The following is a 25514-nucleotide window of genomic DNA, read 5'->3' on the forward strand; positions in this document are numbered from 1 at the left end:
GGGCTTCTTTTTTTTTGCTTTTTTTTTTTTTTCCCCCTAACTACAGTTAAAGGGAACAGTAAGCCACAAGTTATAATTTTGCTGTCAGCACAGGAATTTGAATCGTGTTTTTAACAGATTTTCCTTCCCCAGGCTGCATGTTGCACTAATACAGAGAACAATTTGCATAACTTCTGTCAGTCTGAAGCACTGCCTGGTCGCTTTCTGGTACAGAAGGTTAGTTTAAATGTTCTTTATATTTGTGTTCTGATTACTTTTCCATATTAGATTGCTTTCATGTATTTGAAACGTTTTCCTCATTACAGAGCATCTGGAAGTGAAATATTCCGAAAGAAATGTCAGCTTATTTGGAAAAGCAGTAATTTTGTTTTCTTTTTGTTTAACATAAAAATCCAGAAGATCTAACCTGGCCCAAAGGTTAACCATCCAGATTTGTAACTGGCTTGAGAAGGAGCGTACACCTCCATACGCTCCATTCACAGGTTTGCCCATATTTACACTAGCAGTGAATTCTGTCCTGTTAGGTCTTTCTGATTGGCCTTCTGGCTTTCCAGTCGAGACCTTTTCTTTTGGTGAAATTTATTCTTTAGTATTTCATTTAAGTAGCTTTGATGGTTATAATTCTATGGAAGCGGGTTAAATTTAGGGATTGCAGAAGGTTTCCAAACAGTGCATAGCATAAATCTTTCTGTCTAATGGAAATTTATGGCAGTGAAAAGGCAATGTTCCTTTATAGCATTGTAGAATTTGCTGATATTTAATTACCTTAGCTCTAGAAAAAGGATATCATGTAATGAACACTGGTTGGAGGAAAAAAGTATCAGCCTTTATGCCATGCATTTAATTCTCAGTGGCAGCAGGAACACATCACAGGAGAAGGGATCTCAGCAGAGTTCTCTTGCCAGTCCAATCACCCTTGAAACGTAAGGTAAACTATCAGAGAAAGAAAAGAGGATGTTTTCTAGCTCATGGTCAGCTGTGTTTTTGCAGGTTATCTGATTAAGCTACTTCAGATCCGCAAAAAACATGAAATGCGATGGATTTCCTGCAGTAATTCTGTAATGTTCAAAGAAAGATAAATTACCCTTTTGAATGAAATGCCACTGAATGCCACTCCAGGCGGCCGGTGAATATTACTTTTCTCTCCCAGTTTTTGAACCCCGGGAGCTGCAGACCTTGGCTTGTGCTGGGTCCCGGCGCTCCCCCGCACTGTTGCAGGCTGCCTGGGGAACCGCTGCTGGCTTTCCATGGAACTGTCCTAGCAGCCGCCCGGCGCGCACCACCAGGCAGCGGCAGCGGCCCGGGGCGGGGCGGGGGTCTGGGCGCCGCCTCCCCCGGCCCGGCGCTGCCGCCGGGAGCCTCCCCGCGGGGGCTGGGCGCCACCTGATTGGCCGCAGCGCAGGGGCCCGGGGAAGGTGCCGCGGCGGCGGGAGGCGGTGCGGCGGCAGCCCGCAGGATGGGCGGCAGAGCCGGCTTCTTCGAGGTGGGTGCGGGCGGCGCCGCGGGGCAGCGCCGGGGGCGGGGGGCGGACGGGGCGAGGCCGGGCCGGGCCGGGCCCCGCAGCATCCTGCCGCCGGCGGACGGGGCTGCCCGGGATCCCGCGGACTCCTCTCTCTTCCCCTGCCATCTGCATTGAAGCACCGCCGTCCGCTCCCGGGTCTGCCAAGGCAAGTGACCGCCGCCGGAGCCGGGCGGAGGGAGCCGGGGGGCGCGCCGCTCGCCGGAGTTTCCTCGGGGCGAGGGGGCACAAGCGGCCCCCGCCCGGCCCGTCCTTCCCTTCCCCGGGCACGTTCCCCTCGCCGCTCCTCTTGCCCGCGTCCCCGGTGGTCCTCGGACGTGGCCCCGGAGGGGGGGGCGGTCCCCGGGCTCCAGGCGGGCTCTCGGCGCTCCGCGGAGGCGCCGGATCAATGGCTGTGGGCTCCCCGCGGATCCTCCCGAGGGCAGTGCCGTGGTCAGCCTGCCGGGGTGGGTCTGGCAGTGCATCCCAGCCGTAAGGAAAGGGCGAGAGCGAGGAATGTTCTCGGCACCTTCTGTCCCCAACTTCTTGGAAGACCCTGTCGCCAGCCGCTGTGCACGTCGCCGAGCGCCGTTCCGCTGAGCCTTCCGGCCCGGTGCAGGCGTGCCCCTGGGGCGGCTCGGCTCGGCTCGGCTCGACGGCTTGGCCCACTGCTAGCACGGTGCGTTCGAGTCTTGCGTGGGAAATAAAAAATAGCCAGACGGAGTTTAGTACAGTCAGCTCCTTGTGTGTACAGAAAGTGCAGAGTAATGTGCACCTGGGGAGTGTGAAGGGTAATGTATCTCATCAACTTATATAAACAGCCATGCCAACTCTTTGCTAGCATTAGTTAGACTGGCTAATACAAAAATTCTTAAGAGTGGCTTGTATTACAAAAACAGGTCGGTACGTGCTAAATGGCAGCAATCGTGAATGTGTTTCTACAGGCTTACACTTCAGTTTCTCTAGCACGACTGTCTAAAAACAAATGCAATTCCTCCCCCCATGCAAAATACAAAACAATTGTTGTTGCAACATTAACAGAAACTAAAACAATCTGAAAAGCAGCTGCTCCTCTAGTTACTTACCACGACCTAAAAGTTCAGATTTTGCTTTTCAGAGCTATGAAAGTGTTTTGGACATCACTAACAATTCAGCAAAATAAGCTGTCTCTAGCTCTTGTGGGGGTGAGGTAGGCACCTGCACTGTGCCTTTTCCTCTGCAGTGTTGATTTCCCTGTTTTTTTAGGAAAAACAACCAAGCTTTTCACTGCCTCCTGCTTTTCTACCAGAGACCAAAACTCTTGTGAGATCCAAATGCAGGAGCAAGCACATGTGTATTACCCTCCTGAATGTCTTCAGTCATTGTCTGGCCTGCAGGTTTGCTCTTCTGCTTTAGTGGTGCTGGACTTCTGAATAGCACTTGTTACTAGAAGACCTCAAAAGCACCGACATCATTATTGTTACCCGATTTTGCAGACGGAGAAACGCAAGAAAGTGGAATGATCTGCTCCATCTTGTTAGGCAGAACAATAGCAGCAGATACAGGTCTTTGAGTCCTAAATCAAGATCCTGTGTCTAAGCAACACTAATCCAAACTCAGAATGTCTCATGAATTTATATGTCAGCCTTGTATGTCTTAGTCCTTTTCTCTGTACAGCAGATAATGGGTGGAAACAGGTTTGCCTAGCTCATCCAGTGTGTGTCTGAGCTGATTCAGGGTGTAGGATGTGGACAAAGACAGGCTATGTAGCACTGAGCAGTGCTGTTGCATATCACTTTCTGTGCTGTTCTCCTCACTGATTTGCTTTCTGTTATAAATTCAATGAATTTGAATTCTGAATTGCATTTCCCCACCATGCATTCAAAACTGAGCTATCAAAAGAGAGAAGGTAAGTGTCCCACCTCCCCCAGTGCTTCCTGGGGGGGAGGTGATGGGGGAGGGGGGGCAGAAATCTCTATTGGTGTTATAAACATTAGCGTTTCCTGTTTGAGGTACTGTATAGTTCTGCACATTTCCCTGTACATCTCTAAACCATTCACCCTTTATTGCTCTTCTGTGGTGCTTTCTTATCAGAATCACAAAGCACTTTACAATCATCAAACTGTCACTGTCTGAATTTTTTAGAATATGACTGTTACAAGTTTAGCAGAGGTTTATTGGTAGAATATTTCTTCCTGTTTTATTGAGGTTATGCATTTGATCATGCTTAGTACACAATCAATTTCATAGGTTCCTGAGTATGTAGGAAGGTCCTCTCCCTTATCCATGAATAAAACTACTCTGGTGAACGGACCTACAAATAGATGGGAAGAACATCAGACTGACTGAAAGGGTTGTCAAGCACTGGAACAGGCTGCCCAGGGAAGTGGTTGAGTCACCATCCCTGGAGGTATTTAAAAGACATGTAGATGTGGCACTTGGGGACATGGCTTAGTGGTGGATTTGGCAGTTGGACTCGACGATCTTAAAGGTCTTTTCCAACCTAAATGATTCTATGATTCTATGACTGTGAGTGCTAAGACACTGGCTGTTAATCCCCTTCCTTTCTTTATGAGAGTCTTTCTCAGCTCAGCTGAAGACAGAAACACTTAAAAAATAGGCAACATTGTATTAAAGTGACTATTAAGAAGCCAGTGAAAGGCAGATTCAGCTTTGGAAGTACCTTTAACTCCTTATTTTGAATTGGCTGTGTTCAAACTCAGTACCAAGAATTATGAGTAACCACCTAATTAAGCCAAAGTATGCCGGACCTAATGGATGGACAGAAAAAAAAAAACCCAGAGTGATTTCCGTCTACTTATGAGATGTCTGTATTAAAACTGATACGCAAAGTCAGGTTGCTGTACTCCTAGACATATGTCTCGATGGCTGCCTCTACATTACTTATTCTGTAATAATGCTAGAATAGGTCTTGTTTACTTCAGGTATTGGTATGTTTCTAATTTCACCTCAGCTTTTTTATCACTAATAGCTCTAATAGCACTAATAGGAGAAGCTTAGCAAGAACAACTACAGTCTAAAAGTACTGCATACCTAAAAGTACTGCACCTGATAATTTGAGGAGATTCACCTCTGAAAATTTAGAGATTTATGATAGAGACTTGTATCTAGATAATTAATATTTTGTAGGAGTGCTTGTTTCTCCAAATTGATTAGAGAACAACTCTTCTGACCTATTTTAGGTATGTTTCAGAGCTTATGACACAGTTTATCCTAAAAGTGCCTGCTTTTCTCCTTTCCATACAAAGAATGTCTATGTGACATGCTCAGATGTAAATGTCTGTAGTAGAGAGCTCTGAAGTTAGGCTAATGAATTCTACCCTTTCTTTCTACTTGACAGGTTTAGGTCTTCAAAAGCAATTCGTACAAAGAAAATAGTACAGCTCTCTGACTTCCTAGAGGAAAGTTACTTGAACAAATACACTTGATTTTTTCAAGATACTTGAAAATTAGCGTCGTAAGAGCCACAGTTGTACTTTTGCTTCCTTAACTGGTTTGGATGGGAAGTGCCTTTTGTGAGCAGTGATAACCAAAAATGTTTTGGAGTCTTCACTCCCTGAGGATAGATTGAACTGACATATGCAGTACAGTCTAAAAGCAATAATGTACTGCCTCCCCTTGCTGGCATTTAAAGTTTCTCCCCCTTCTGACTGTGATGAAAACGCTCTGAATGCAACAGGGGGATGACTGCTGCCTAGCTAGCATTGCTGAGATGTCACAGCTCCTGTTACAAAGGTTTCTCCCACTCAGAGCTATGCTGTCTAAAGCCTCATCAAGAGCACTGACAGCAAGTGTCAAAAGCAGGACTGCTGAGGATTTTAAGATTCTGTATCCTCCAAGAGTTGCCTGAACAAGACAAGGCCACATACAAGATATTTGAACGGCCATTTAAAGGGACACTGCTGAAAATTGCCCTGCTATTTGAAGACATTTGCTTTGTTTTCACAAGTAACACATCAAATTATTATCTCAGAAAAAGATGACATAAGGAAAAACATTCTCCCTTTCTCTTCCCTCACCACTTCTCCACACACTTACCAACACTTTCTACACTCAGTTGTGCTGCTTCACTTAAAAGACAGCAATTTGTCCTTTTTCTCTATGGAGCTTGAGAGAGAAACTTCTAATTTTGTATAGGAAAATATGATAGTAAAACATTACTTGGCAGGAGGTACCTGGAGTTACTCAGGATCTGAAAGCTACGTTTGAAATCAAAAGTCTAATTTTAGAAAAAATAATGGACTTCTTTGAAATATATTTTAAAAAATTAATACAAATCTTGTGAGTTCACCTGTCAGTATAAGGGCTTCAAACTTCCCAGGGCTTCCAGTCTTCCTGCCCAGTCAAAAGACAGCAGACCCATCCTTGATACCTCTAGGTAGAAAAAAAAGGAAAAAATCTCTCTCTCTTCAGTCTCTTCAATTCCATGTCAAAAGCATACACTGGATGTACATTTTGACATCCATACACCAAATGATCCATGAAGAGTAGGAATGGAACTATAGATACTGAAGTTCAACATTGCAAATCACAGTGCTGATGCAAAGAAATGATTGCGATTTCACAAAGAATTTATAAACCTCTTCTACCTGAATATTGTCATTGTAGAAAATAATCACCATAAACTAAAGCCCTGAGGCAATGAATATTCTCTGCACATGGAAAAGGCTACGCAGTGGTGTTGAAAAACCTGGACGTCTACTTAGTGTTGAGTCAAAGCTGGCTTAGGTTCTCAGATGGAGGGAATCCAGTCTGCTTTACAGTGACAGTGATACTCAGTGAATGATGTGATTCTTCAGTACGCCTGGGAAATTGGCAATGTGCAGCTCTGTGTTAGCCAGTGTAAGTAAATACCCACTGAGTCAGTATTAACTGGTGCAGGTTCCTTTCCCATCTTGTGTATCCTCCTGGAAGATGTCACGCTAGTAGAAGCTGGAAAGTTTTCATAGGCTTTCAAGACCCAGAATTCACTGTGAAAGCACAAATCTCTAACAGCTCTTCCATTTTGTGAAAAATAAAATGGCCTCCCACTCCAAGGGAATAGACCTTTCTTTTCCTTCCTGACCATTCTAAACCAGACTTATTTTATACGCTGTCAATTATATAAATGGATTTGTCTTTCTGAAGGGTGAGCATTTGTAGCTTTACACCTGTTACCATCCTCGGGTCCAGGTCTACAAAGAGACTTGGGCTTTGCCTTGCCTTCAGGCACGACAAATCTGAAACAGGTGGAAGAAATAAAAATGTACTGAGTTTCAGCACAGTTCAGATGGTGGTTCTCATTGGCTTGCATAGGAGTAGAACTTAGGAAGCTGAGGAGTAGGTACCTAGTGTGTGTCTTGTGAACTTTTAAATGTTAGACATCTAAATTCTACAAAAGTGAAATTTAATTGTGTAAAACCTTTTGAGTACGGGTGTCACTGTATTTCCTCTCTTTATACACAGTGAAATAATGTAATAAGATTCTAGTCTCATGAAATATGAGCTAATCATTTCAGAGAGGTAAGGCTTTACTTAGTTGGACTACTTACAGAATAAGGTACAGCACTCCACAGGTAAGATGATGAAATTTCACTTTGTGATTAAACATTTGTCTTGGTTCTGCTTTGGGAATTCCTCACGCAGCATGTGGCTAAGCTATGGAACTCCCCGCTTCAGAACACTGTGCATGCAAAAAGTTTACAGAGGTTTAAAAGGCAAGTGGATAAACTATTTGAGGAAAAATCCATCAAAAGCTATTAAATACAAAGGCAGCACTTCTGGTGCAGGAAAATCACAGTGTCTGTGTCTGTCTCCTCCCTTTCCCCCAGTCACTACATTCTTGCCCTGTTTTACTACTTTTCCTGAGTCACCTGCTGCTGGCTGTATCAGAAAGAAAGATACAATTCTAGATGGATCTTTAGACTCATCCTCTGCAACAGTTTATACATTCCTGTGCAAGGGAAATTTCAGACTGAAAGTCATTTGTAGCAGCAGCAGCACAAACATAGTTTTCAGTGTAAGTACACTTAGAGCAATTTCCCTTTGGCTTAACTCTATTGACTTCAAGAAAGTTATTCTTGATATGCCCTAGTGTGAGATCACACTAAGGCATGCTTACTTCCTTCAGGAGCAACACAGTATACCAGAAAAGTCTAAGGAGATAGAGAAAATTACTAATGCCATAGGAAAAAAAAATGTTTAGAAATATTTAATTAGGGCTGTGGCAACTGAATTTTTTTTAGTGTTAAATTCAAGGAACCTGACTTATGTAAGCACTCTAATAGTTCAGGGAAAATTAATTCATTCTGCATTACTCTTTCTTGGGCTGTTTGGTTCCTAGACTGTAAAATAAGCAATTTTTTTTACTGAGTAATTTCAAAAGAAATCAATACAATATATGCTTATGTCAGTGCTTGCAAAATCTCACTCAGCTACAGTTTACTGAATCTGCTGAGTACAAAATGCTGCAAATAAAACTTCCAAGATGCACAGACATGACAAGTGTGTCAGTATTTCCGTAATAGTTATCACATACTTTTTGAAGATCTGTTGATCCTTAAGCATTTGATATGGCTTTAAACTGTGGGAATTTGATCTACTGTATTTTTGTAATCCTATTGAAGGGACACTGCATCTTAAAAATTGTTTTTTAAACACTTGTTTGCTCAACTTCTTCCTCTATGAATAAACTTTTCCCCCTCTTATTTTCCCCTTTTATTTTATGAATAAAAGTTTAACAGCTGAATGTACTTTTTTCTGTTTATATCGTATATTGATTATTCTTTGCCCTCGACCTATTCTAAACAATAATAATCAAGAAATTTTCTGTTTTTAAAGACACTATCAGTCTTTAATCCTTATGCACTAGAACAAACTTGTCATCTAAACATTGAAGACATATATTTGTAGTCACTTATAAAAGAGTTTTAACATAGCTATCTTGCACAAATCTGCCTATTGATTAACTTCTAATCAAAGTATTTTTACTGAAGCTGCAATTTAAAATGCCTTTAAAAATTCACCAAATAAGTGGACTGTAAGTCATACTGCACCAGTGCAAGCCAACAGTCAATGTCCTATTGTGCTAAATGCTTTGAAAACATCGAAATTAAAGTTCTCTGAGCCAAACAATTTATGTTTGAAAGGTGTGATACCCATCAGTAAGTGTTCCAAGAACAGATTGCTGGGCATCTAAAAACTGTTGCCAACCAATGCATTAACTGACTTGGTGCTGCGCCTGAAGACTGGAAGCACTGTGTTCAGTGCTACAGGGGTTCATGTGATTGGCCACTATGTTCAGAAAAGGTAACATTTCTTGCCTTGGATCAGGCTTTTCTGTCCCTTATGCAGGGAACATTTAAACAGTGAGGATTGTTCTGATACAGCTAAGAGGCGTGATCATTAGAGGAAACGGTCACCTTGTTTTCACTCTGTCATCACACAAGTTTCTATGGGCTAGAGTGGAATCTAAAGCTGTGTTCCTACATCTGTCTTTCCGAAAAGGGAAAGAATGTTTGATATTTGCTTAGATCTTGAAAGTAACTGAAACTAATTGAAATGTTTGAAGTTCAGTTCAGAAATGGGTGTCCACAAATATAGAAACATTGAATAATTTAGGTTGCAAGGGACTTCCGGAAGTCATGTAGTCCAACTCCTGCTCAAAGCAGATACAACTAGATCAAATGGCATTGGGTCTTGTCCAGTCCAGTTTTAAATACCTCCAAGAATGGAGAATCCACATCCTCTCTAGGCTTGTTCCAATGATTGGCCAAGCTCATGGTGAAAACATTTCTTTGTACCTGATTGGATTTTCCCATATTGCAACTGGTGTCCATTGCCTCTCACCATTATCACTATGCACCTTCAAGAAGAGTCTGGATCCATCATCTCTATAGGCTCCCCTTAGGTATTTGAAGAAATGGGCCAGTACAGGCAGGTATGTCAGTTTGGCACTTCAAAGAGACATGCTGGAAGGGAACCAAATAACATTATAGAAGATCTTGGATGATTTGTTTGTTTGTTTTCCACACTGATTCCAAAGGTTCACAGAAGTACCTAAATTTCTGTACAGCCACTCCCATGAAAACCACAGAGCAAAAGAAAAGGCTCTATAATTTTCAGTTCGGCCTTGTGCATAATGAGAATAACCCAATTAAAAGAGCGTAGGTGGCAGAAAGATATCCAAACCACTCTGTAGTTTGCCTGGAGAAGATTTCTCTAATACAGCCACTGAAGGCCATAGACTAAAACTGCCCCTGGGGGATTCTGATCCAATATGTATATGCTGGGAGTGGGTATGGAATGAGAAGGAGACTGCTAAATCTGTAGGCCCTGCTGCAGTCTTTAGGGCAGCCCAGTGGTATTCACTGGTGTATCTCAAAGCTCTTGTGTCAAAGGTTTCAATAACCCTTGTAGCACCTCGGCATCAGAAGGGACAAAAAATGGTTTACAGCCCCCACTGTATTTGTTCTGCTGACTGCAAGAGTCAGAATGCTGTATTTCAAGGGAATCCACTTTATTTGCTTTCCCATGGAGATGTCCCACAAATAGAGACATTAAAACTTGAAATTTGTGTTATTTCAAATATAAAACATGAAGGGGAAACATACAATATCCCAATAATCTGTCACACATTCATTACATATCACAAAGGAGGAAAAGTCCCTTGATGTCCCACTTAGAGCTTACAACGCACAAGTAGAAAATATCACTGCATTAGTATTCCTTGTGGAGATCAGATTTGATACTTCTGGCTGGAGCTGAAGTGCTCCATTGCTGCACCCACAGAGAAAGAACAATTTGGGACAAGTGAAAGAAGGAAATAAGATACTTTAACTAAGTGATCTCTTCAAAGTAACCCTATTAGAAGGATACTGAACTGTGACTTCTATTTTTAGTAAGGAATCATATTTAAAGTCTAATGTTAATGTATCCTCTTGGCCAGTTAATACCAAACGTAATCACTGCTAGATGTTTATTTAAAAAAAAACAACAACAAACTTTTTTGGTACTAAGTAATGATAGTCCCAGTCATTTAGTGTGACAGATAAGCTTTGAACTTTCACTCTTAGCTATACCACAAAGCTCCATTACAAAGAGTTTGATGAGAACAAATGAAATTAAACCACCATCACTGTATTTTAGGTTTTGCTAGCCTGCTGCAACTGGGCTTTGAAACGTCTGGGGACTTTTCTGCTTGGCTGTTGATTAAAATCATAACCTTTGCCAAAGTGTCTTTTGATCATGGAAATAAACTGCTCTTTCCTCTTCAGAGCTGTAGCTAAACTACTGCTTGGAATATAAAATGCTAATATGTAGTTACTAATACAGGTGATCTCAGAGGCAAGAGTAACACTAAGTATTCCTATAACAACCTTTTAAGGAGTTGTGAAGTCCAGATCTTTAGCTGCATCAGTTCATTATGTCTGCCAATGTTTTCCACTCTCTTTACAATTCAAATATTCTGGGAACAATGCACATTAATCTTCAAGCTGTATGTACTCAGAATATTTGCTTAAATACATATATATGCACATTTAATTTTTTTTTCTCAAACTGTCTTTCTAGTTTTACAAATCATAAAAATACTTTTCCTTAGTGATTCCTGTGAAACTTCTCTATCCCTTATTTGTTCCTTTTGCTCTAGTATAAGAAAATACCCCACATCAATGTGTTTTGATCGATAAGTTAGCTACTTCTGCTTCTGAATATATCCAGGAAGACAATTTATTTGGCAAGAAAATTATTTTTGCAAGTTGAGTGCTTTGAGAACCTGGCTGTGATTAAAGCTGTCTCTTGAGCACATCAGAAGTGTTTTTAACGCAGTCCACAGATCAGAGAAAAATGGCGTCTCACTCTAAACAATGATTGTGAATCTGGGAATCAACTAAGAGTTTAGAGATTATTTAGTCAATAATTGGTAATTATAATTTTGTGTCCTATCAGGTGGAAATCCTTGATTGGAAGACAAAGAAACCGCTATGTTTCCTAGATAAGGTAAAACAAAAATCTGTTTAAAATGCTAGGTGATTTTAAAAATTACTAACTTTTCTTAAGTAAACCTAGTTTGTGAAGGGTCTTTCATCTCCTGATAGTCTTTCTTTGGCCACTGAAGAGGCAACAATTCTGCCCACTTCATACTGACTACAGAGTACTTCAACCCTTTTCCAGGAGGAGCTTTTGGGCAAAGAGCACAACTTCAGCTGCTTCACTAAGATGGTGCCAGTTGTGCCTTACTCACTCATAAGCCATCAAACTGTCACTGTGGTTGTAGTAACTCTTGATCACTGCTAGACAAGCTGCCTCTGAAACAGATGCCACAAATTGTCACCCCTTTTTCCAAAGAAGTGCTTTGAATCATCCATACCAATCCTAGCCACTGTAAGAAATTTATGTTGTTACATTGTTTGAGTCACATTTCTACTTGTATAGTCTTACACCTAGTAGTTGTCTTTCAAGATATGCATCTTACATATACAATATTTTTTGTTGCCTAGGTGGAACCAAACGCCACAATTAGGGAGATCAGATTGATGTTCCATAAATTATGTGAGTATAACTTTGCAGCAGTTCACATCACATCAGAATATCCACTATATAAATAGGAGAAAATTACATAATTTGAAACATGTGATGTACACACACATAATGCTAAGTAACCTGCACATGAATGCGATCACATTGAGATTTCAGTATCATTTTTTTATACTATCCTGACACACCTTTGTATTTTTTTCTGCTGCGTAATTTCTCACAGATATTCATGTTGAATAAATATTCCTAAAAATCTTTAACTAAATCTTATCTTGTTGTGTTGCATTCATTATAATAGTGGATGATCTAAAACAAACATTGTATATCACACAATTCTGTATGGTCTTACAGATCCTCGGTGGTATCCAGCAAGGCAGTCAATAAAACTTGATCCAAGTAAGTACTTATGAGGACTAGAGTAACAAAGCTGTGAGGAGGGGCCTGGCATAAAAGGTGTACTTTGCATGCGTATCAGCTCTTGAGAATGAGTTTCCAGCTATGTTAATTAGCACTATGAAGGCTGAAGAGAATCCAGAACAAATTTAATTCCTTGAAACTATTGAACAGAGTTCCACTCATGTGCCTGGTGCTTGGTAATTAACTCAGGAGTCTGCACATTGTTCCAATGCACTTTCTAATTACTGAGCACTTTTGCTTTCAAGACACGCAGCACAAAATCTAGATACTAATTTGCCTTAGCTGCAGTGAAATGATCTCCACAGTGGTGCTCAGCTGGGAGTACTAAAAAGGGCTATGAGTTAGAGCTACCAATTCACATAATCCTCTGCTCTCAGGCAGGAATTACAGTTCTTTTGAGGTAAGCTAATGCAAAACACATTGCCATGGATGTAGGATTTGCTGACAAAGCTGATGTCAGCTGGCTGACTTCATTAATGCAGTTGTAGATATTGCTACTAGAAGCCTCTTAGTACATGGCCTGGGTACACAAAAGAAAGTCTAATTGCCAAACTGTGTTAATTCGTCTCAGCATTCAGTATAAAATGTAGCACTTTTTTCTTTTGCTTCCATTAAGCATCATTTTATTTAAACAGTCCCTTAATAGTGTGCCGGTGAAGATTAGTTCATTGTGTAGAATCTGTTCATGGAAAACAGGCATATGAGCATCTTATTTCCTTCTTCAAAGATTTACCTGGTCAGAGTCCTCCATGGACTTACGTTGTGAGACTTGCCATGAGAAAATGCTGGCCTTCTGGAGATTCCCCCAAATCTAGGCATTAAAAGCTTGAGTACTAGCTTAAGTCCTGTGGAATCACCTCCTAGCTGGTTGGTTAGGAAAAAAGGAGGCAATGAAAACCTCTGTAGGAGAGCCTTCCAGTCTCAGCTTATGCTAGCTTCTGTTTGTCTGATGATGAGCAATGAGAGGAAGAGAGAGGAGGGAGATGGAGGTGCAGCTGACTAGGAGGTCAATGAACTATGTTAAAGGGCAGTGACCCATCAGCAAATGCTGCTGTAGCAGTGGTGAAGCAAGTCTACTAGACTAGGCAGGCACATAGGATTGAGAATTCTCCTAACTGTCTTGATGTGAATAGAGGATCCAGGCTTATATGTGATTATAGGGATCAATTAGAATTAAGTATAGACATTCTTAGTTTATTGAGATTCCAATAAACCCACGTCACGTCAAAGAATCTCCAAAGATTGGTTAAAACACAATATAGACCTAGTATGCTACCAAAGTTGACTTGAATTTCACTGAGATGTAATTACTTCTTTCCTTCTCAGAAGGAAAGTCCCTGAGGGATGAGGAAATCCTGCAGCACCTCCCTGTTGGCACAACTGCTACCTTATACTTTAAAGATTTAGGGCCACAGATAGGATGGACTACGGTGAGCTATGCTTCAAGTCTGAGCCATTTTAATGGCTATTTTTCCATAATTAATCCTCACATCACTTTTTGTCTCTCTCCAATATTTCTGCATGATGTCTGCTCTGATAGTAGATGCAGGCAATGAACCCTCATTGCTTCGGTTCATTTAATCAGGGAAAGCAGTAACAGAATATTCTGAATGCCTAGTTCCCTGGAAAAGCAGCAGTGGAAAACTTGCTGCAGGGTAGGTTGGCTCTACTGAACTAAGGTGCAGGTTCTCAAATTGCTTTAGATGTCTACTGCAAAATCACTAGGAACTAGATGTCTAAATGCCTTTGAGGATCTGGTTCACAGGGCCTGCGTAACTCCCCTGACAAAGATCAGGATTATACTCCTATGAGTTTGTCCTGCAAAGAGGCATGTGAACAACTTCACATGTCAGTAATTGAAGTGTCTTCAGCAGAAAAATGCATGAAAGTAAGATCAGTTAGCTGTCTGCATGTGGCTGCATCCCAGGATGTTAGTGGCAGGCTAATGACAGCTGATAATTTCTGGAATATTAGTAGCCATCTACAAAGACCTCGCATATTTACTGTCTTAGCTCAAGTGCAAATTCTGTCACAACTCACTTGGCAGGCAACACAGCACTGCTGTTTATGCAGTGAGGTGACCAATGACCCTTCCAGTTCTTCAGAAGGTCCATGATGCACAAATTATACTAGTGCTAATGGAATAGCACAGCACGAAGGGAAAAGTACCCTGTAATTTAAAGGCACATTTACCATTTCTTAACTATGAGACATTAATAAAATCTTGTGTTAATGACAAATAGCAAAACCAACATTCATAGGAGGTAAAATAAAAAAAGTCAAATGTTCTGCAAGACTGAATCTTCACATCTGTACTTTGGATGCAATGCTGATAAATCAGACAGGTATTACAGAATCCAAAAACCAGTGAGACAGGCAAAACTTCTAATGGCAATGTAGACTCCAAGACACACATGCATTGATATATATCAAAATATCACAGTGCAGAGTAACACCAGATTTCTTCCATTCCATAATCTTTTACATTCTGCTCTCCCTGCCCTTCAAGCTACTTCATTGAAATGTAAGCCAAGAAATACTTCAGTCTTATCAAATAAAAAAGACAAACTTCTCATCTACAATCTTCGCCAGAGAAAATGCTGATTGCTACAGAAGTTGATAACACAACTTTTCTGAGTGTCAAAATAGCTCTAAATACATTAGAAAACAGTGTTGTGTGGGGTTGGTTTTTTTTTTTGTGACAGAAGTACAATCAATTTCCCTTCTTTCTCCATAAATAAGGTATGAGCCTACCTTCCTCACTTACAGAAGTGTGGAAAATTCAACTGTTAATGTTTGGTCCAAAGTTAACTTCAATTTAAAGTGATATTCCGAAGAAATACACACTTATCTGAAATGAAATCAAGTTAGATAATAGATTCTTTGGCTTTCTCTCTTTTTTGTTTTCTTTCTGTTCAAATTAAAGATTGTTTGAACATAGAATGAATTGATTGTTTCCCGGGACATCTGCTGTGCTAACTGTTCGTACAGATGGGGTCACCTATGAACACTTTCAAGCTGTGTTTCCAGTTTAAACAAAATTCATTTATTAGAAACAAAGCTCCTCTTTTTCAGGATAAATTCTTCACCAAATATCATTTTAACCCAAAATAAAGCAACAGTTTTTGAGGGCAAGAGGAGGGTGAGAGCTGCGTAAATGTAACATGCATGCATGTTTATCATGACCCGTGGGCTGCCATGATTATCTTTTCATACACATACTGTGTCAGCTGCACTGGCAATGGCTGTTTGTATGCAACTGTAGCAAATGCATTGCAAAACATTTATGTGCATGTCTACCACTTTCATAGCCCAAGCCCAAACCTGTTATTCCCTCCTTGCCTCTCTAAATGCCATCCTGGGTCAGTGGAGGTGTTTACCCCACTGCATTAATTATCACAAAGAAACCAAAGCAAAACCATCATCTAATTCAGCTGTCTAATTATTTTCTCTCTTTTTGCAGGTATTTTTGATAGAATACACAGGTCCATTGTTCATCTATTTTCTGTTTTATTTCCGCATGCCTTTTGTCTATGGACTGGATGAGAGGTTTACATCAAGCCCGCATCCAGTAGTTAAGTAAGTCCGTTTGCAGGCTTGAGCAGTATTTCGTGTTAGCATTGTAGTCTTATTCCAAATGTCTTGCCACACTTGTTTTTTTAAGCACTCTTAAATGCTTTTGTCTTGCTATTTCTAGCTTGGCATGTATCTGCCATTCTTTCCACTACATCAAAAGGTTGATTGAAACAGTATTTGTTCATCGGTTCTCCCATGGGACTATGCCACTGAGGAATATTGTGAAGGTAAATTGTGTCAGAATGTATCCATAGCCCCCCTTACAAACCCAACCTAGCCAACCTATGCCCTGCCTCTGCAGCACAGATTTTTTGGTGTGGCTTTTGTAGTAATGCACAGCAAATCTCACCCATAAATCTGTAGTTCTTTCAAAAGACTTCTTAATGTTGCTATTGCACAACCCAGATGTTGCTATACTGTTATTCATGTTATAGTATTCTCATTGCTCTTCCAGAATTTTAAACCTTCAGCATACCCTTCCTTCTCACTCAGCTAGCTCCTTGGGTGTGAAGGTTTTAGTAACAATGTTAACTTTTAAGGTAGCACAGGCAGGCACAGTATTGGGAGGGTTGCTTTTTAAAAAAAAATCTACTTTTTATAGCAGTCATTTTATGTCTTCTTTGCCCCTAACACTCTCTTTGCTGTTAAGCAACTGTTAATTTACCTTTGATCCAGCGCAAAGCAGCTTGGTTGGTCTGCATTTTCTTCTCCCGCAGGAGCACTCCCTAATGTTACCAGTGCTGCTGTGGCACAGGGCAGGCGTAGAGATGTGGACCTCCTGTTTCCTAGATGTCAGCAAAGTAGTACAGTGGACTGCATGGTTATGCATGGGCTGTAGTTATGTTACAAATGTTTGCAACAGAGTACACACTGGTATTCAAAAATACGCTCAGGAAGACAGGCAATTGTCATCTACAACTGGAAAAGCGTATAGTATAGTATCAGCATTTGGGTATTTAACATTTGATATTTAGACGTCCCTTGGAATTTGCATTATGGCAGTGATTCTCCCAGCAGCTGAAGCTCTACCTTGTGGCTAACTCCTTACACCTGCGCAGCGGCTCTGGTAGTTCTGGTGATAGCTTTCTAAATGGAAGGAGGGTCTGTAGTTGAGCAGTGGCCCTCAGAAAGAATCCTCCCTAGCAATTTAGTGTGTTTTCTGCAGCGGAAGAGTGCAGGGGTTGTTAAAAGGCTAGCAGATCTCTTAAAGACTTGTTCTTGATGCAATAGTAGCTAATGTGTGCTGAACAGCAGATAAATGAGCAACTTTACCTTGAAAAAGAATCTGTACAGTGTGATAAATCTTCATTTTCTCACTGCCATCTCTGACAACTACTCGTTCCTTTCAGACCATACAAACTGTTGTTGCTAAAATCGACATTTGTACCAGTCATTCCGATCACTTCTACTTTTCCACCTTCTCAGGTTGGTGGTACTCGCATTCATCTGTAAAGTTGCTCACCGTTGTTCTACTTGCTTAGCAGTGCTTGGGTTTGATTTGCTTGACTTTGATTTCATTGACTTTGGTGGTGTTACTCCGAAATTGTGCCAGTGAGAAAAATATCACATCCTCTTCCCTTTTTTCTCTCACATACAGATGGTAGACAAAGCTTCTTACTTGAGGTGTTTGATATAGATAGCTTATTTCCTTAGTGCAACGGAAAGCAACCTTTAACAAGAGACACTTCAGTCTCAATGAGCAGAGATCTGAGACAGGAAGTGATGAGATTTGTGATTTTCATCCTTTGTTTACCAAATGGAAATAGGAATAAATGATGCCGTAAAATGCTGCAGGGGTTCACCAAAAGCAGTTCATGCTATATACTAACATAGTATAATTCTTTCTAAGATGTGATTTTTCTAGGCAATGAAAAAGTAGAATACCTGATTTATCTGGACTTAGTAAACAACTGGCTTAATGTGAATAAGATAGGGATTAATACAAAAATGGTGTGGTGATAAAGGAATTAACTAAAGGAAAGATGATCGTGGTTGTGCCAGAAAAGGATCTGTCAGACCTTTAATAACAGGGAGGTGCCAGTGGAATTCCTCAAAGATTAGTCTTATGACTGGTCTTACTGAATATTTTCATGGGTAAAAAGAAGGGATATTTTCGCTTTCTATAAAAACATCTGGAGGAAAGAAAACACTAGACCTAAAGAAGTACCATTTAAACCAGAAGACAATGTAATGAGACAAACAGAAGGGTACACGCTGGTCATGAATAAACATAGGCAGGGCATTAACAAGTAGTTTTGATCATCACAGGGATTATCAATTGGAGTAGAGAAGACAAAAATCCTAACCATAACTTTATAAACTTAGGAATAATTTATTTATGGGATCCCTGCAATATCTGAACTTGATCCACAAAATCTTTTTATAAGAGATTGTTGTAAAGCTTTATTATTCACCTGGAATAGGAAAGATTCACAGAAACAATTTCTTTCTTTCAAGTGAGTTTATGAAGTCTGCATGTACTCTGCTGTTCCTATCTGAACCTCACCGGAGGCTTTTGTATGAGCAACAAGGCTTCTAGTGGCAGCTGGACATTTGTAGTGTTACTGCTAAGGACCTTAGCAGTGGCAGACTCCGCTCATCTTAAAGCTCCTTTTCTTATGACTGAGGAATACTCTTGCAGTAAATCATGTTCTTTGGGTGAATAGTACTTGTTCAGTTTAATTACAGCATGTATTGTTGGGAGCTGAACCATGATAATTTATTCATTTAACTTTACTTCACTGAAATCCATTGCCATATGATCCATCCTGTGCCAAGCCCCGAAGTTAGGGAAAGGTTTTTCGTAAGATGCCATTCCAAGATTACAAGAAAATGTTTCCACCTAAGTTTGTACAGCAGTTAGTAAATTGTAGATGAGGATAGAAGAAGCTAGTATTAGGGAGGAAGCAGTAGTTTATGGATAGGACTCTAACTAGATTGTTCCTCACTGCAGTCATTCTTCTGGCTCTGCTGCTTTTCCTGGGGAAAAGGAAAGTTGTCACAGGGAAGTTACTTAATCTCTCTGTCATTTTGTCCCACCTAATCTGTAATTATTGGTTAATAATTTGCTCTTTCTCAGCAGTTATCTATTAATATATAATCTCAGAGCAAGGACGTACTATGTGCTTGTATTACAGTATACCCAATAGGGTGTCCATTTTGTCCGAGCTCTCTGGGCACTTCAGGGGTTCAATTAACTCTGAAAAGGAAGTGGAAATGCAACAGAATGTTTGATACAACTGCTTGAAACAGATGGGGGGGCTTACCCCTCACCAGCATTTTCAGAAAAACGCAACATCACACACTGCAGTCAGCTAGTGTGGGTTACAGATACTGAGGTAATCATTTTTGGGGTATTACTGCTAGAAATGTAGTTCTGGTATATATAGGGGGAAAAAGGCTGCAAAATTCAAAGCCAAAAAAAAAGTTAAACCAGTCAGGACTGGAAAGAATGCAGCCTTGGATAAGAATTTTGGCTGCATGAGCAGGAAGGGAAAGCTGTGAAGGAGAAAGCAGAAAGACCTAGAAATGTCTAAGGTACGTGAACCTAGTGGAAGGCCAAGAAAAAAGCATCACCAGAAAGAGTAAGAGGATCAGTGTTTTACTCAAGAGTGAAAATAGGAGGAAAAGAAAGATAAGGGGAAGGAAAAGAACAGCAGAAGTGGTGAAAGGAAGGGAAAGAGCTCAGTTTTAGTCTTGCTGAAGTCCAGGTGATAACCAAACATGCCCTAAAACATTAAAAACTGAGACACTAGGTTTGATAAAGGAAGAAATCTCAACTGATGAGAGGCAAGGGTTAAAGTCTGTCTGCAAGAGAATGGCACCTAGAGGTGAGAGCATAGAGGAAGAAGAGGAATGGGCCAAGAAAGGGCCTCTCTCCTACCTGCAGATATAAAAGGAGGGAGAAGATAACCTGTCACCAAGATACAGAAGCCGCAATGAGTGTCAGAAGAAAAACCACAAGTGGCAGGGCCAGGAAAACCCAACAAGAGGTAGAGATTGTCATTGTAAGTAGTTCTTTTCATGGATGAAGCCTGTGAACAAGCTCTGAGATTGGTCAGGAATGAGTCAGTGCAGCCATTAGTGACAGCTGTGTTATCAGAGTTTAGAGCATGGAAGCTGGATCACAGAAAGCCAAGGACAGCAGCAGAAAGGACAAACTAAAGATATCGCAGTGAAAGGGCAGTGGAAAGCATCAGGCATAATGACTTTAGGTATGAAAAGTTAAAGCATGGGAAAAAAGAAAACTGATGGGGTGAAGGAGAAGAGGAAGGGCAAGAGATTGGAGAATACAAAGTAATAAGCAGGGAAGAGAACACGGAGCCTAAATCTGGTTTCACAAAGTCCCAGGGGTTAGCAAAACAAGTCTCTCTTTAACATACAGTCTGCATGGCACTTCATCCTTGGCCAAATGGCTTGCTAGACAAGATAAATTTGTTTTCAATAGTAGGATCATACCTTCTAAAACTGTTTATAAACTTAAAAGCTCCAACATATTTGAGAGAAAATCTCACTCTATGAGCACTGTTTCCTTTCTGTTATTTCTTGTTGTCTGCTCCCACGTTACCACACTTAGTATTGTCATTTTTTGTTGTATTATCAGCAATTTGAAGAATCAGCCCAATTCATTGTTATCAGTGGTCCTTGCAGTGAATACTGGCCTAAAGGATTGTACTAAAACAAAGAAAAATTCCCTGTTTTTCAGAACTGCTTTTATTACTGGGGATTTGCAGCTTGGCTTGCTTATTACATCAATCATCCTCTTTACACTCCTCCTTGTAAGTAGCAAAACAACCCTCAATATGATTTAAGTACTTATGTGTTTGTATATTAGTGTTTGTATATTAGTACTAATCACATGTAAACTTTTTTTTTTATAGCTTATGGGAAAAAACAGATAAATTTTGCTGTGATCATGTTTCTGGTAGGTTTGTTGCTCTTTTTATAAAATGCTAAAACATGTTGCTTTATTTCTTATGTTGTGTTAGTGGAGGAGTGAGTAGGATAAGCAGATGAACACTTGGGACATACTACTAAAGCTGACCACTTGCATGCAGAACAGATAAATCTGTCAGATTTTAATGTGATCTTGTACACAAGGAAAGATTTTGATTCAGTATGCATTCCAAGACTGGGATATTTATCTGCTGGGATGATCTCTCATAATCTTTAAAAGAATCCTGGAACTACCAGTTTTGTGACACTGTGTTTAAAAGCCAGTGATTTTGTTTTGTGAACTGTTTATCGAGTGTTAAGAATCACAACAGATCATAAAACTCAGAGAACTAGCCAACTAAGAAAGTATGTTGCTGATAATTTCCAGGGATAGAGGTTCATTTTGCTTGGCTTCAGAAATTTTTTACAGCTTTCTTTATGAAGCAAAAATCTTAAGTCACTGTCTGTTCCTTCTCACAGCTCCTAGGAACATTTCATACATGCAGAAGCAACATTAGTGTAGCCAACAAAGATGTACCGATTTTTCCTATGTATGCGTAACTTTTTCAAAACATTGGCTGTTTGCTTGCCTTGAGAAACTAATCATCAGTGACTGCATCAGGATCTCAAAGCAGCTTCCCAGTATGAAAATTCTGCGAGTTCATAATCTATTCCCGTTTTACAGAGATACTACATAACTGAAAGCACAGTTATGGGAATAAAACTCAAGAGCTCTGACCACCAGTCATTTGCTTTAATAGTTGTGCTTTGCAGATACTGGAGACTGTCCGTAATCAGTTTAATACACTTCTGCATAATTGATGGGGGAAGCATTATTTAAAACCAGTGGAGGAAGCTGGGTCAATTATATTTCATGATTCATATCAATTATACTCTAGAGATGAAAACTTACTTAGAGTCCAGCCCGTATCTTCCTTGGGATTTTAATGACTTTTTAGAAACCAAAACTATCCAAATCAATTTTTGGGTGTTTTTAAAGACAGAAGAATAACAAAAAGATAAAGCAAGTATCTCCTGGATTTACTTTTATCCCCTTTGGCTTATTGCCTTTAGATCTCATGAGGATTATATAAGCAGTAAATTTGATCTTTTGGACACTGAGTCCACATTTGGTGGCAAATATCACAAATATGTAACACAGTATAATATGGACTCATGTTTGAATAAAGACATTCCATCCTCCTGTCAGACAGCAATCTTGATTAAGGATATTTATGTTTACAGTAGATTCTTTTTCCTTTTTTTTTTTTTTTAAGTACCCCAGGAAATAACAAAAGGAAGAAGAGTAAATAGAAGGGAAGCACATTTTTAATTCTGTCATGCTTTTTCTTGCAGCTGTGTGAAGCTGGAAATTTTTCCATTCATGTTGCACTTAGTGACCTCCGGAGAAATGGTAAAAATTGTATTATCATTTTTCACTGTTGCGCAGCCATTCAGTACTTCTACAGTTACTCTACCTCATGAAAGACCTAATCCTGGAGGGCGTTGATACCTGCCAGCTGACTGCTGTGGGAGCGCAGGTTGCTCAGCACTGTAAAGACTGGATTCTAGGGGAGATCAGACAGTGCAAGGAATCCAACACTACACTGTTAAACAGCACTTCTTATCTTACTGTAATTTTTATTGGTTAAGGCGAGGTTGTGTTGGGGGGAGCAGTTCTATTAGTTACTCTGGTAGTGCAAAAGGAAACAGTGCTCGTATAAGCTATGCTTTCGTGAGCAAGGGAAAGTAATTTCACTGGCTTCTACAGGGGGCACAAGATCTCTGTGCAGGCCAGGGTTCCTTGGGCACGAGCCAAACAGCTTACAACTATTAACTATGACTGCTAAAATCCCATTCTGTGACAATCTGACAAAACCTTTAACTTCTAAATCTAAAACCTGCGGTACCTCTTCTTACAGGAGTGACTGTGATCAAAGGTATATGTAGATGACTTTCTAATGCCCAGAACATTTCCTCACAGTTATCCTATTCCTTCTTGTGGGTCCAGAGGACATCCTGTTTTCGCACATCCTGCTTGTCCCTCTGACAGTGATGAGGCACAGGAGTAGGCAGATTTGGGTTGTCTTTATAGAAAACAATATATTTAGGAATGTGAATATTTTGTGATTTGTTTTCTAATCTATAGGATCCAAAATCCGTAAGATCCCATATCCAACAAAGAATCCTTTCACATGGCTGTTTTTCTTTGTATCTTGCCCTAACTATACATATGAGGTATGTATTTTCAAACACGATGTTAAGATTTTAGTTTTGCTGAATATATTTTCATTTCTTTTAGAATTTCAAACATGGAAGAAACCTCTGAAACAGTTCAGCTCAATACATTTCCCCTCCTCCCCTAAACCCCATGAAATCAGATTGCAGACAGGAACTTGTCTGTTCTTCCTCTCATCCCTTGAGGCAGTACTTTTGGGGCTAACCTTAAACAGACAGCCCAGACCCTGGCCTATGCTTCAGTATGGCTGCTAGACAAGACAAAAAGCTACACTTTAAAGCAGTGCAAATTTTGCAGACAGGAACAGGGAGAATGCCACTGAATGTGTGTTGCAATGAGGGGATGGGGGCATCTGGTGGATTTATAACATTATTATAATTAAGAGAGCCCAGGAATATCACAGTATGCAGGAAGATAGCGGGCAGACAAATAGAAGATACCGTGGTAGAGAAAATGGTGAAATAGACGAATAGAAGATACTGTGGTAGAGAAAATAGGAAATAGGCCCAGGTCGTCTTCCCCATTTTCTTAAGTTGTACAGTCACTTGTGTTGGTGGTGACTGCTTTAGAAGATTGAATCAGTTTATCACTTCATATTCCTTAATCAGGAACCAAACTCCCGACTCAGTTCAAAAGCAGTTAAAACCAGTGCAACTCAGTGTAAAATTCACTCTTGCACAGAAGGACAGCATCAGGTTTTAACTTCAGTGGAGATTAAGAGATGTTAATGAGAACAGCATTTGGCCTCAGACTATAGAAAGTCACCATTCCTAGCATTGATGGAGGTGTGACATATACAAATTAGGCAGAGAAATGGAAAGGACACTATGTTGTAATGCTTAAAATTTTGTCATGATAATAGCTATGGAAGCAAACACAAAGGTTTTGTTTGTGATAAGGCACTGTTCACTTTTTTGGCTAAAGGTTATTAATACTAGAAATTGATCTGTCTGACCTTGGCTTTTTTATTTACCTATACTAGGACAAGGTTGTTTTTGATCAATAAAGACTTAAATGCAAATGCTGTCACCAGAAATATTTTAAATTTCCTTGGCCAAAACAGGTGGGGACCTGGATCAGTTTCACTATCATGACTCAGTGTGTTCCAGGTGAGTAATGTTTTGGTACTTCACCCTGAAGTGATGTCAGCAACAGGAGTGTGTTTTTAATCTGATAATGAAATATGTCTTTTTCTCCCTTCCTTCCAGTGGGGCTGTTCACCTTGCTTTGCTTCATTCAGATGACAATCTGGGCAAAGGATAAACACTGCACCTACCTACGAGAATTCAAGGATTATCCAAGTCTTCGAATGCCAATTATTCCTTTTTTGTTGTAAGAAAAAAGGTTTAATTTGAATATTGCACGGAACTTCAGGAAGAAAAAGCTCATAAACCTCCTGCCAAATAAGTGAATTAATTTAAAGGATTTTGGTGCATGTTGAATCTCCACTGCTGAGAGAAATTGTATGCACTTGAAAGCTACACTTCCTTACATTCAAGAATTCTCAACTCAGAAGCACCTTCAAAAAATAAGGCTTCATTGCACAGCTGGTAGTCAAAAGCCCCTACAGTTCACTGTAACCTGATTGACTTAGATTTTCCTGCACTAGTCTATTTAGATTGATGGATCAGAGATACTGAGAAGTCTGTGCTGAAAAGCAGCTCCAAATTTAGCAGTGGCATTCTGCAATACATAAGTAGATTGGAATGAGGACGTACCAGCTAACTACTAGAGAGCTCAGCTCAGCCAGCACGGCAAGCTGTCCTGAAGACAGCTGCATGCTCTGCCTTCTTTGACTTGAAGAAGAGAGTGTGTGCCTGGAGGCAGGTGCTTTGTAACAAATAACATTACCAAAGAATATGAATGATTCCTGGAATAAAGAAATAGGCAATATCTCAAATACCTGATTTGGGTCTAACCCCTAATTTGCCAAAAGAATCCGAAGTAAGAAGTACTTGTAGTATTACTGGATGTAACATCCTGCGTTGTTGGGTTGTTTTGTTTGTTTGGTTTTAGTCATCTTCTTTAGTAAATTGCATACTAGTAAATAAGGTTCAGAAGATCTGATCTACGCTGTATCTGTGATATTTGGCCTGTTTTCATATAAGAAGTCCTTATGATACTAAAGGACCTTTTACCTAGCATTTTATGTCAGCATTCTCTGAATCATTTTTAACGCACTTTGTAAATACATGAGGTGACTGCTAGTCCTCAGAATGCTAGCTCCCTTCCTATTTTCAGAGCCAGGGAGAAAAATCAGCTACATTTTGGACTTCCTGTGTTTTCTTTTTCACAAGATGTTCAGTGGGACTTAGTTGGGTTTTGTGCAAATCT

At 40.2% G+C, this 25514-nt stretch overlaps 1 protein-coding gene across 1 annotated transcript; it reads left to right on the forward strand.

Annotated features, from left to right (window-relative positions):
* Nucleotides 1–1456: 1456 nt before the first annotated feature.
* Nucleotides 1457–24724, forward strand: LOC142084970 (very-long-chain enoyl-CoA reductase-like). Its single transcript, XM_075156330.1, has 13 exons — nt 1457–1483; nt 11426–11476; nt 11977–12028; nt 12365–12409; nt 13757–13860; nt 15894–16009; nt 16128–16233; nt 20712–20784; nt 20887–20930; nt 22298–22355; nt 23091–23179; nt 24244–24289; nt 24389–24724. Exons 1-13 carry the CDS (start codon nt 1457–1459, stop codon nt 24514–24516), a joined length of 939 nt encoding a protein of 312 aa, XP_075012431.1. The 3' UTR covers nt 24517–24724.
* The last annotated feature ends 790 nt before the right edge of the window (nt 24725–25514 follow it).

The sequence above is a fragment of the Calonectris borealis genome, chromosome 8 (assembly GCF_964195595.1).
Source record: "Calonectris borealis chromosome 8, bCalBor7.hap1.2, whole genome shotgun sequence".
Taxonomy (NCBI): domain Eukaryota; kingdom Metazoa; phylum Chordata; class Aves; order Procellariiformes; family Procellariidae; genus Calonectris; species Calonectris borealis.